The sequence below is a fragment of the Aristolochia californica genome, unplaced genomic scaffold, assembly GCF_029961685.1.
Source record: "Aristolochia californica isolate CCGP_79_NKW_82.1479 unplaced genomic scaffold, dmAriCali1.0.hap1 SCAF_4, whole genome shotgun sequence".
In the NCBI taxonomy this organism is placed as follows: Eukaryota; Viridiplantae; Streptophyta; class Magnoliopsida; order Piperales; family Aristolochiaceae; genus Aristolochia; species Aristolochia californica.
Window position 1 is genome coordinate 34,181,347 of NW_027182103.1, and position 11,878 is coordinate 34,193,224.

At 36.8% G+C, this 11,878-nt stretch overlaps 1 protein-coding gene and 1 pseudogene across 1 annotated transcript; one reads left to right on the forward strand and one right to left on the reverse strand.

Annotated features, from left to right (window-relative positions):
• The first annotated feature begins 6,303 nt into the window (after positions 1-6,303).
• Positions 6,304-8,662, forward strand: LOC137963245 (pectin acetylesterase 10-like; annotated as a pseudogene).
• A 952-nt stretch (positions 8,663-9,614) lies between these two features.
• Positions 9,615-10,178, reverse strand: LOC137963246 (agamous-like MADS-box protein AGL49). Its single transcript, XM_068810408.1, has one exon. The coding sequence runs from the start codon at positions 10,176-10,178 to the stop codon at positions 9,615-9,617; it is 564 nt and encodes a 187-aa protein (XP_068666509.1).
• Positions 10,179-11,878: the final 1,700 nt, after the last annotated feature.

Genomic DNA, 11,878 nt, shown 5'->3' on the forward strand with positions numbered 1-11,878 from the left:
CTTATTATTGCTCTCATTATTTTGAAATTAGGGCGTACAATTTCTAACATGCGGTACCTTGTTTTGGCATTTTGAGTGGATGAACCTCCATGGCCCATGGAATCAAGTACCCAAGTTGAAAAAATATCATTTGATCTCTGGGAGCGATTAGATCGCTTAAGTTTTATGTTTATCAAGTGTCTCATTGGGAAAAGTATCCATGGATTCATCCTTGATTTTGCCAAATCAAAAGAATATCTTCAAACTATTCAGGATCAGTTTGAGACTTGTGACAAAACATTAGTGTTGGAAGATAGGGACCAAGCCCACACGACCAAAGAAGACTCACATATCCAAGCACTAGAAGATGGGCCAAACCCATAAGATCATGGAAAACCCATGTATCTAAGATATATTGAAGACAGGTTCAAGGCCCACAGATCAAGGAGAAGGCCCATAGGCACACAAACATTGATAACAGGATGGTAAATAAAGAGTCATCTCATAGAGATGGCATTGATGTAATTAAGTTAAAGTTCCAAAGTTAAATCCCTAAACCCTAAACCGTAAGTTCAGCCCTATTATTATAATATAGTTGTTTTATTAATATATAAATAGAGATTCAGGGGGTGCGTTATAATCAATTCCATAACCCTTCTTCCTCCTATCTTCTCCCAATGAGTTTTTTTTCCATTTTTCTCCAATGGCTAAATTCATGGAGTCCTGAAAATCAACATGGTATCAGAGCTTTGATTTTAAATTTTTTCATATTATTTTTTTAGTTAGTGAAATTCGTGGTTTATTTTAATGGTATTGTTTTTCTTTCATTGGTTTATTTGTCTGCTAGAGTACGATGAGATGGAGTTCTATTTTTTTCTCTCATTAATCTGCCACTGGTATTGTTTGCTTCCCACTTCGATAAACTACCTTAACCTTGGTATATAATATGTTGTCTTCACTCTTGAGCAAATCCATGGCGTCTTCCCGAGTAGTGTTTCTGCTGCTACTGGTTGTCATCTTCGCTTAACTTCACCGCTCCTCTCGCTTAACTTCTCCGACAGTGTATCTGCCGCCCTCCACGGCCACTCTATTGGAAGGATGCGCCATAATTATTTTCGTTTTGGAGGAAATAATTCCGTTGCGGAATTATTGCCGTTAAGCTGAGGTCTGTTTTGCCGAAGGTCACGTCGTCATTACCGGAGATGATGATATCATGAACATGAGAAGAAGCACCAGTCTAGCTTATCGTCCTCTGTCAAAGCCTTCCCGTCACCGCCGCTGCTACTGCTGTCGATTTTTTTTGGAGGCTGAAGACGACAACAACTTGCAAAAAAAACTTCTCTCAACAAACCGCTTACTCCGTCCAGAATACTATTTCCGGCGAGTTGTCTTCGTCACCAATCCCATCACAGCATCGGCGTTCGGGAAGAAGATGTACTGCTACTGCATTTTTTTTTCATCGTTTTGTTCAGCCATGGGGAAAGACGACCCACCACTGCCGGAGAAGATGAAGTCTGGTTGGAAACTTTCTTTCTCACTTTCCGCTCTACGTCAGGGAAGAAGAGGGGGTGGAAACTTTCCTTCTGAGCTCCCTCCGAGCTTTGTTTCCTCCGAAGAAACCGAGGAGGAAGACGAATATTTCATTGTTAAAATGTTTCATGCTTCCTAAGTTAGGAAACACGAATTTATCAGCGCTATGGCCCGTTGGCGCAACCTGGACTCGCCTGAGTCAATCCAGCAAGGCCGAGTCAAGCCAGCGCCCGAGTTCCCACCCGACCACTGTTTCAGCACCAGTCAGACAGAGTCAACCCATACCAACTCGGACTGAGTCAACTCGATTCGGGTCAACTAACCCGGGCCACTTATTTTTTGCCTTGGTATACATGCCTAAGTTTTTAAATATTTCCGTGCAACTCGGTAAATTTTTCTCTGGTTGGAGTTTTATTGTGAAGAATTGACAGATTATTCCTTAGTCAACATAATATTTGGTACATATATGTGCATTAAATTATTTGATGGGTCAATTTTACAAGGATTATTTTGGGTGGTGTAAATTGGGCTCGAGCCCATTTCAGCTGCTGTTATTGTATCTCTTTTGATGAGACATTAATTTGGAAGAAGAGGTAGCCTCATACCATAATTTATTTATGTCCTCATCAAAAATATCAAATTTTTGTGGTTGGGAGTCAATGACGGAGGAACTTCATCCCTGTCAAAAATTTCAAAATTATTTGTGGTTGGGAGTCCATGACAGAGAAACTTCATCCTCGTAAAAAGTATCAAATTTATTTGTGGTTGGGAGTCCATGACGAAGGAACTTCATCCCCGTCAAAAATATCAAATTTTTGTGGTTGGGAGTCCATGACGGAAGAACTTCATGCCTGTCAAAAATATCAAAATTATTTGGGTTGGGAGTCCATGACGGAGGAACTTCATCCCTGTAAAAAATATCAAAATTTTTGTTGTTAGAAATCTATGACGGAGGAACTTCATCCCCGTCAAAAATATCAAATTTTTGTCATTGGAAGTCGTTGACGGAGGAACTTATTATTAAATTTATGGTACTTCCCCTTATTAATATCATATATTACTCTACCACTTTTGAGTCATTATCTTGTGGAGGGACACGGTGGTGGAGGTGGACACTTCAGAGCAATGTCTTAGTGGCTAGGAGTGATTTACTCCCACTGATATTATACCAACTGGGCCTCATGAATGAGAGCAGCAACGTGAGGGGGAGTGATGGAAGATAGAGGCATATTTTACAAAAAAAAGATTTTATATATCATTTCCAGCAAGCTAGAAGTTCATGTTATTCTCTCACCCCCTGCTTGAGGGGGACTATTGGAAGACAGGGCCCAAGCCCACATGACCAAAGAAGACTCACATATCCAAGTGTATTAGAAGATGGGCCCAAGCCCATAAGATCAAGGAAGACTCATGCATCTAAGAGATATTGAAGACGGGCTCAAGGCCCACAGATCAAGGAGAAGGCCCATAGGCCCACATACATTGATGGTAGGATGGTAAATAAAGGGTCATCTCATAGAGATGGCATTGATGTAATTAAGTTAAAGTTCTTGGGTTAAAACCCAAAACCCTAAACCCTAAGTTCAAGGGTATTATTGTAATATATTAGTCTTATTAATCTATAAATAGAGCTTCAAGGGGAGGGTTATAATCAATTCCATAACCCTTCTTCCTCCTATTTTCTCCCAATGGGTTTCTTTCCCTTTTTCTCCATGAGTTAAATTCATGGAATCCTAAAAATCAACGATTAGCAAGCACCTTTATGACGAAAATGTGTTCCATGAAATTTATAGGCACCAAAGATGTGCGTGAGTACATCGTGTAGATGTGAGACATTACCGCTAGACTGAAATTGTTGGAGATTAAGATGTCCAAGTCATTTCTGGTTTACTTCATCCTTTACTTGCTCTCGTTTGAATGCGGACCGTTCAAGATCTCTTACAACACAGATTGGGAGAAAAGATCAATTAATGAACTTCTGACCATGTGTGTACAAAAGGAAGGGAGACTGAATCAAGAGGGGATTGAAAGTGCAAATTTGACGACTCGTGGCAAGAAACCATTTAAGAACGAGAAGAGAAAATCCCCTCTTAATTAATTTAATAAGGGAGATATCAAATGTTTCTTTTGTAAGAAGAAAGGACATAAAAGGAAGACTTGTCCCAATTTCAAACATTGGCTTGAAAAGAAAGTTAATCTCATCTCTTTAGTATGTTTTGAATCTAATATGGTTAATATTTCTTATAACACTTGGTAGATTGATTTTAGTACTACAATCCATGTTGCTAACACCATGCATGACTTCTTAAACCAACGAAAATCGACGAAAAGTTAAAGTTCCAACTATTCAAGAAACAAGATAGGTTCATATGTGGGGGCAGTTGAGACTTATAGACTTGTCCTTAATTCTGGTTTTGTTTTAGACTTTGAAAAGACCTTTTATGTTCCATCCTTTTCAAGAAACCTTATTTGAGTTTCTAGACTTTTATCTTGTTGTTTCAGTTTCAATTTCCTTACTAATTTCATTCATTTGTATAAAGACAATATTCTTGTTGGAAAAAGTATTTTGGATGATGGTTATTTAAACTTCTTTTAAATTCTAACCTTAATTGTAGTCTTTTAATTTTGCATGGTACAAATGTTGGCATTAAACATGGTGTTATAATTGAGAAACCTTTTATGTTGTGGCATAGGAGATTAGGTAATATTTCCATTGTTAGAATTAAGAGATTAGGAAATGAAGGAGTCATTGAGGCTCTCGACTTTAGTGATTTTGGTACTTGTGTGGATTGTATTAAAAGAAAGCCCATCAAAACTCCAAAGTTAAGCACGCTTGGGCGAGAGTTGTACTAGGATGGGTGACCTCTTGGGAAGTCCTCGTGTTGCACCCCTTTTTGCCTGTTGTTCCTCTGCCACCAACTAATTTCTCCCTAGTAATGTTGCGGTTAGGGGCGGCAAAACATATTTGCATGTTTTCTTTTTTAACGGTTCAAAATATTCGGGAAGAAGAGAAGAGGGGGAAACAGTATGATTTTGTTTTATTTTCCTTTATTAATGCAGTTATGTTCAGTTTCGACACGGACGATAAATGTTTTATTCTTTAATCAAACAACATAGTGCTCCTTTTTAATATTTTATATCTAGATTTTTGCATAAGATTTTAATTTTTTATTTTATTGTTTGGAGGGAATGTGGAATAGACCTACAGAACACGGGTGGAGAGGGAATCCTAGGAAGGGATTGGTAGGATGGAGAGGGTAACACAAACGGGTGTGATCAATAAAATTGGGCACTTTGATAAATGTGGGAGAAAGAAAAAATTTTGAGTAAGATAGGCAAGCTAAAACATTCTGCAATTTCAGTTAATGTAATAAAAATCAGTTTACCTATTCTCTTTCTCGATTGAACTCACCCATCAGCTCAGAAAATAGCTTTCAGACATGGAGAAGATGGAATTTTGAGCATAAATGATGCTAATGCTGACAGATTTCAGATCACTTTTATGCTCACTCTAGGAAATCAACACACATAGTGATTGACTTCAATTTTAATAGTTTTTTGCAAGATGACCAAATGAGCTCCTCTAAAGATAAAATATAATTATCGAAATCTATTTATGATGGGGGGGAGGGGGGGTCTACTTGTCGTTGGAGTTGAACTTCAGCCGCATTATTCAATTCATCTCCTGACGTTAGTCAGGGGGTTAGTGCCCCAAATGGATTCTTGAAGATCAAGTTCATGTCCAACATGAAGATCATGTCAGTCATGTACATGAATATCATCTTCGCACTTGGTGTTAGTGTTGACGACTTCATATGCATTGGAAAACAATTTCTAGTGTTAGTGCCCCAACATGAGAAAAACATAAAAAACAAGAGAATCTCTAAACCTTTACAGTGCATTTAATTACAACATAATCCTTAAACCCCAAATTAGGTAAAACAACCATTATTACTACACGAATAAGTTATTTAATGTATAATTAAATATATTAATATATTTATTAATTGAATTAGATATTTTATTGTGCATTAATATGGTAATTACATGAGCCAATGAAATACGTATATGATTAATTATAAATAATAAATAAATAACGTTATAAATTAAAAAATGAAAGTAATACGTTAAGTTATTAATTTATTAATAACATATGATATACTTTAACCTAAAAATGAATAATTTAAGAGAAAAAATTGATCTAATCATAACTTTAACACACTATATTTTATACATAATATATTTTATGTATTATTAATTAATAATATATTATCACAAAATTTAAAACCATTGGTTTAATTAACTATAGCAATTGGATAATTATGCCAAAATAATTTATCAAATATTTATTTTAAAAATATTGTAATTATGACTATTAAATCACTATTTTAATATAGTAATTGTAAAATAAAAATAATTATTTTATAAATAAAATTTATAAATTAATGATTTTTATGAAGATAGTTTAATTTTTCCTAACTTTGGAAAAATTAAACATCTTCGTCTTCCTCAGCAGTGAGCCAGCGGGCAACGGCGATGGCGACGGGGATGGGCTAGGCAAAGGCGACGACGGCGGGCAATGCCGACAGAGGCGGCGCTCCGACGGTACGTCGAGAGGGAGGCCGACAAGCTCTGCAACAGATGCTCGACCTCCCATGCTCTGCGGGAATGAGAGAGGGAGCAGAGATTGAGAGAGGGCTGCGGGAATGGAGATGAGAGAGGGTTGCGGAGACGAGTGAGGGCTGCGGGAATGGAGACGAGAGAGGGAGCAGAGAATAAGAGAGGGCTGCGGGAATGGAGACGAGAGAGGGAGCAGAGAATGAGAGAGGGTTGGGGGAATGGAAACGAGAGAGGGTTGCGGAGACAAGAGAGGGCTGGGGGAATGCAATGGCAGAGAGGTGTGCGGCAGAGAGAGCCCGAGAGACAGCCCCGCATGAGAGTCATGTAGATGATTCTCAAAATCGGGCGGAAAACGCTTTCTGCCGTTTACTCTTGGGACATGAACTCCTGAGTCATGTATGTTCATGTACATGACATGAATTTTGGCGCCCCCTAACGACACCAAGACATGAACTGCGTAATGCACATGAAGATCATGTCCTGAGTCATGTGCACTAACCCCTCCTCAGTGGAATACCAGTGTTCAAGTCATCTAGATGACTAAGATGAATCCAAAAATCATCTCTACGGTTCAAGTTATGGAATCTGGTTTCTGCCAGTTTTTTCCAATCATGATCAACCAAACGCCGGGGTTCAAACCCTCGTTGGTTTTTCCCCCCTCTCTCCCACACCCACTCTCTTAGTCTCTTCATTTTCAAATTTTTTGCCCTCTCTCCCGCACCCTCTATCTCATCTCCCAGCGGCCCCCGATCTCGCTACTCCCTCTCTCTTTTCTTCCATCTCTCTCCATTCTCCGTCTCTCTGCGGCCTCTCTATCCCTTATCCATTATATGTGATGGGGCATCCTTTAGCGGTGAAGGTGTAAACCAAGTACTTTGGGATATTTGTTTCTATTTATTTTCTTGTTTCCAGTGAAAACAACCATAATCATCCTTGCTCTAGACCAATTCCTACAAATATTTATTTCCACTTTTCTATGTAGGCTGCTAGGCTTGTCTTTCGTGGGCAGCGAATTTGGTTGGCTGCCATAGAAGCTCTGGTGTCAAAGGGGATGCGCTATGCTAAGGTGGTTTGGTCTTTCATCTAATGATTTTATCACTTCTTTTGTGTAAGGACTTTAACACAAAATCTTGGGGTTTTTGGTGATTTTATCTGGTTGGTGCATTCTAGGCTCTTCTTTTTGGTTGTTCCGCTTGAGGTTTATCATCCACAATGCATTGTGATGAGTTCAAAGAACTCTTTCCAAGATCAATAAAAGTCAAGTGTCTTGCTAATGTCGGGATGTTCCTTGATGCGTATGGCTTGCTTTTTCTGCTCTTTTTCTTGTATTATTGTCATCATGAGTGAAATCAAGGGGTCATGGATCATGCTTTGTTCTAAAGGTTTTTATCTCAATCAAATACTAGGCAAGCATGAAATTACGCCAAGGCTATTGATTCTGTGCTTGCTTCTTGCTAATTGCAAATACTGCAGGATCATCATAAATGAGCACAATAAATGAGAACTGATATGCATAGACTCTTTCTTGTCACCCTTTTGTACATCGCATAAGGATCCAACTTCTGTAAATTCATCCTACTTTTTTATTCTCTCTTTTACTCTCAAATAAAAACATATAAATTGGAGATTGATGTATGTGGTTCTAACTTTGTTGCAGTGTTTCTTCCCTGAAAAATTTTGTGGCTAATATTAAGACCCCACTTTTTCTTCTGAATACTGCATATGATGTTTGGCAGGTAAACTTTTGTAGATTCTGAATGATCCTTTACTGAATATGTCTGCTTATGTTTTAAATTGTTTCTTATTCATTTTATTTTTTTGTGTTTATTTCTAGAACAAGCTAGTTTGTGTCCACCATCAATTGATCCGCATGGTGAATGGCATGCTTGCAAGTTAAATTATGAAAGGTGCACACCAGGAAAAATCAGATTCTTCTAGAGTACTTCTCTTTCACTGTTATTCACCTTTGTACTTTAGTGTCATTTATGTCAATAATTGGCCTCGAAATGCCTTTGAATCTTTGGTGTTATCTTCTTAAACAAATTTTAGGAATAAAATGCTTTCAGCTATTAAAGGGTTCTCAATGTCGAAGCAAAACTGGGTTGTTCATAAATTCATGTTTCGCCCATTGCCAATCAGAGAGGCAGGACACATGGTTTGCCAACAATTCACCTGTCATTAGAAACAAGGTATTAGGATTGTCTCTCCCTCCCTCTGTCAAACTTAGAGCTGATATGTCAAGTGGCGGCCATAGCCAGACTGTTCTGTTTATGGTTGTGGTTTCAATTTACTCTTATCTATTTTAATTTTCATTTACCAGCCTGGGGAAGAAAAGAATGGAAGAGTGTTTTGGTTCAAAACTCTGTCACTATTTTGCTCATAGATTCTCATTGAAAAACAAACATCTGAAATTTGTTGACAGCAGAGAATCGTTGTAGTTGTCGGTGATTGGTACTTTGACCGAGCTGAAGTGAAGATGATAGACTGTGCATACCCTTGTGACCAAAGTTATCACAACCTCGTCTTTCAGTGAAGAAGTCAACATTGGATCTCTTCACTATTATTTGCACTCGATTCAAGTGCATATTCATATCAAGAAGATTTGAAGCAAAAAGGTATAGAATATAAGACCCAATTAGAAGCTGGCTATTACTACAGTGTCTAGCATTTTGTAATTTGCATGTCAATTCTTGTGCCCTCTATAGGAATCTGCTTCCCCCATGCAAGTAATATTAAAGAGGGAATTTATTGTTTCTAGTTTTCCAGTGAAAATGGTAAATAATAAGACATGTATTAATGACTTGATTAGCATGGGAAATAGATTAATAAGAATCTTCTTGAATAAATGTATGCAAGCTCTTTTGTCCTTTTGTCGGATTTAGAGTGATTCATGACCGAGTATAAGAATATGGCCATTTGTCACTGCAGAAAAACATAAATGACAGAAAAATTGCATTATTTTTATCAAAATTTTCTTTCTAATGGTAGATAAATTCCCTTTAATCGGTAATTAGTCCAATCGCTTACTATTGAAGTACTAAGAAATTTATTTAAATATCTGGCAATCAAATCAGATCATGAGAGATAACAAGAGCAAAGAGGGCGATGGAAGGCAGTTCCCTACAAGCATGCACCCACATATAAAAGATCAACATTATTTCATGGAAGCCAAGTAGTCAACCAGTACACTTTCATTAAAAACAGAATTTTTTAATAAATGGGAAAACATCCAGAAAAATCAATATATATCAAAATAAAAGAATATGAAAGAATATATATCAAAATATATATCAAAAATCAATATGGCCATTTGTCACTGCATTCAATTGAATTTCACATATGAAAGAGTTAACAATAAGCTATACTTACAGAACTTAGAATTCTTCTATAAAACCTTTACTTAACAAAATTTCTGTAAAACCTGTCCTATGAGTGCAAATTTTGGGGATAACCCCTGCTCTTATCCACCTTTGGAAAGGGACAAATTAATCGCATGTGGGTAGGAGCCACTGAGAAAATTCTTCGGAAGGAAGACCAAGCCCCGTCTGAGACTGCTGAAACGGATTCATGTAAGAAATCGGAAGATAAGCGCTGTTGCTTCGTTGAGGCTCCATCTCACTGACGAGCCACAGATTATGCGAGTGATCAACTGTGGGTTGCGTCTCAATTTTTCTGTCTGATGCTCCTTCGCACACCAGTCCCATTCCCTTGGGAAATTCCAATCTCTGTTTCGCTTCTTCCCCTTTGCCAGAAATCTTGTAAGACAAATTCCGCAGAGATTCTTTCCACGAGTTGGCGCTTAAAGTGGTTGGATGCTTAGGTATTTCTTCATTGCTTCGATTACGGTACCTTGTGAGGATGCGAAGAAGTTCAGCCTTATTTGGAGGCCAGGAATGAGGAGAGAATTCTTTCTCGCTTTCGGGAGGAGAACACAAGAAGAAAACGTCAATCCCGCAAAGCAGAGACAATTGATGGCCCTTCTTCTTCACCCCTTCGACTCGCTTCTTGAAAACCTTGCAGCGAGTCCTTTCGTCGCCGATGAACTTCATCTCGAGTTTAGATCTGACCGTGGCAACTGTGCGAAATCGAAAAGAAATTTGAGGAATCTGTGATAAGAGCAAGGAAGAAGCAGGAGTGAGTGCCAGTAAAATGTTGGCTTTTCTATACCTTTCCACTTTCCGGTTTCCACCCTCTCGCAAGACGCAACGCAACTCACGGAAGAGGACACGCAGTTTGCCAACGGTGAGGTGACCTGCTATTCGGGTCGACCGCCCAAGTGACTAACCTTTTTTCCCGCCAAAAATATTTTCAAGATGTTATTATATGTGCCCGTTTAGATGTCCCTCGCCCCCTCAATAGTGAGAAACAATGGCAGTTCAATGAAAATTTTCACAACAATGAACTTTTATACAAACTACAATGGTAATTTTTCAAAAGATTCTCAGTTTAGCCTTAGTAAGTGACCTCCTTTCTCCACTCAATGTAGGGGTTGTGATCAAGGGCACTACATTTGGGTTTCATTTTTTTGTAGCGATTATTTTGTAGTAAATTGATAGCCATCCCCTACAGCTTGAATGCACGCATGCCAATCACATGCATACAAGCCTTGCCCATGGGGCTCACCCACGCACCTCACCTACATCCACACCCATGCTTGGGGCAAGGGTTGAGTCGGGATTAATTAAATAACCCATTTAATGTAATACATAACTATTTTGATCATAGATAATACTAATTAATTAATGACATTATGTATTTACTAATCAATTAATTACTAATTAAGTAAGAAATAATTAAATACCCGATGATTTGTGCTAATTAAACGGCCAAGTGACCTATTTAATGTAATAACTAATCAATTATTTAATAGAACAAGTAGTAATAACTTACTTATCTTATTAATTAAACACATTTTAGTGTTATAAATAACTAATTAATTGATTCAATTAATTTATTTAGTAGGATTAATGGAGTCGATGCGAAGAACTAGCATGACATACTAATCGATGGTAGCTAATACTAGTTAATTAATTGTAATTAATGCATTTATTAATTAAATAATTACTTGATTATTTGTGTTAATTAACAAACCAATTGACTTATTTAATGTAATAACTAATAAATTATTTAATCAAATAGGTAGTAATTACTTAATCATCTAATTAAGTGAAAATATTCTAATTATATAACTAACTAATTTAACTTGGTTTGTAGGATTAATGGAGTCTGTAAGAACCACAAAGACATACTATTTGATGATTGCTAATACTTGTTAATTAAAATAATATGTTTAATAATTAAATAATTATTGATTAGGTAAGAAAATAATTAAAAACCCATGATTTGTGGTAGTAAATTGGCCAATTGACCTATTTAATGTAATAATTAATCAATTATTTAATTGAATAGGTAGTAATTAATTAATTATTTAATTAATTGAACTCATTTTAAATATAAAATGGAACACATTCCAATGGAGTTGATATGAAGAGCCAGAATAATTTACTATTTGACTGCAATTAAGACTAGTTGATTAATTTATATTTAATACATTTACTGATTGAATAATTACTGATTTGGTAAGAAAATAATCAATTACAGGATGATTTGTGGTAGCCAATTGACATATTTAATTATATAACTAATCAACTATTTAATCAAACATGCAGGACTTACTTAATTAACTAATTAATATAACCTATTCTATTTATATAATTAAATAATTATTTGACTATTAATTGATTCAATT

Excerpts from the sequence above, each read along its gene's own strand:
- LOC137963246 (XM_068810408.1), bottom strand. The coding sequence starts at position 10,178 with ATGAAGTTCATCGGCGACGAAAGGACTCGCTGCAAGGTTTTCAAGAAG.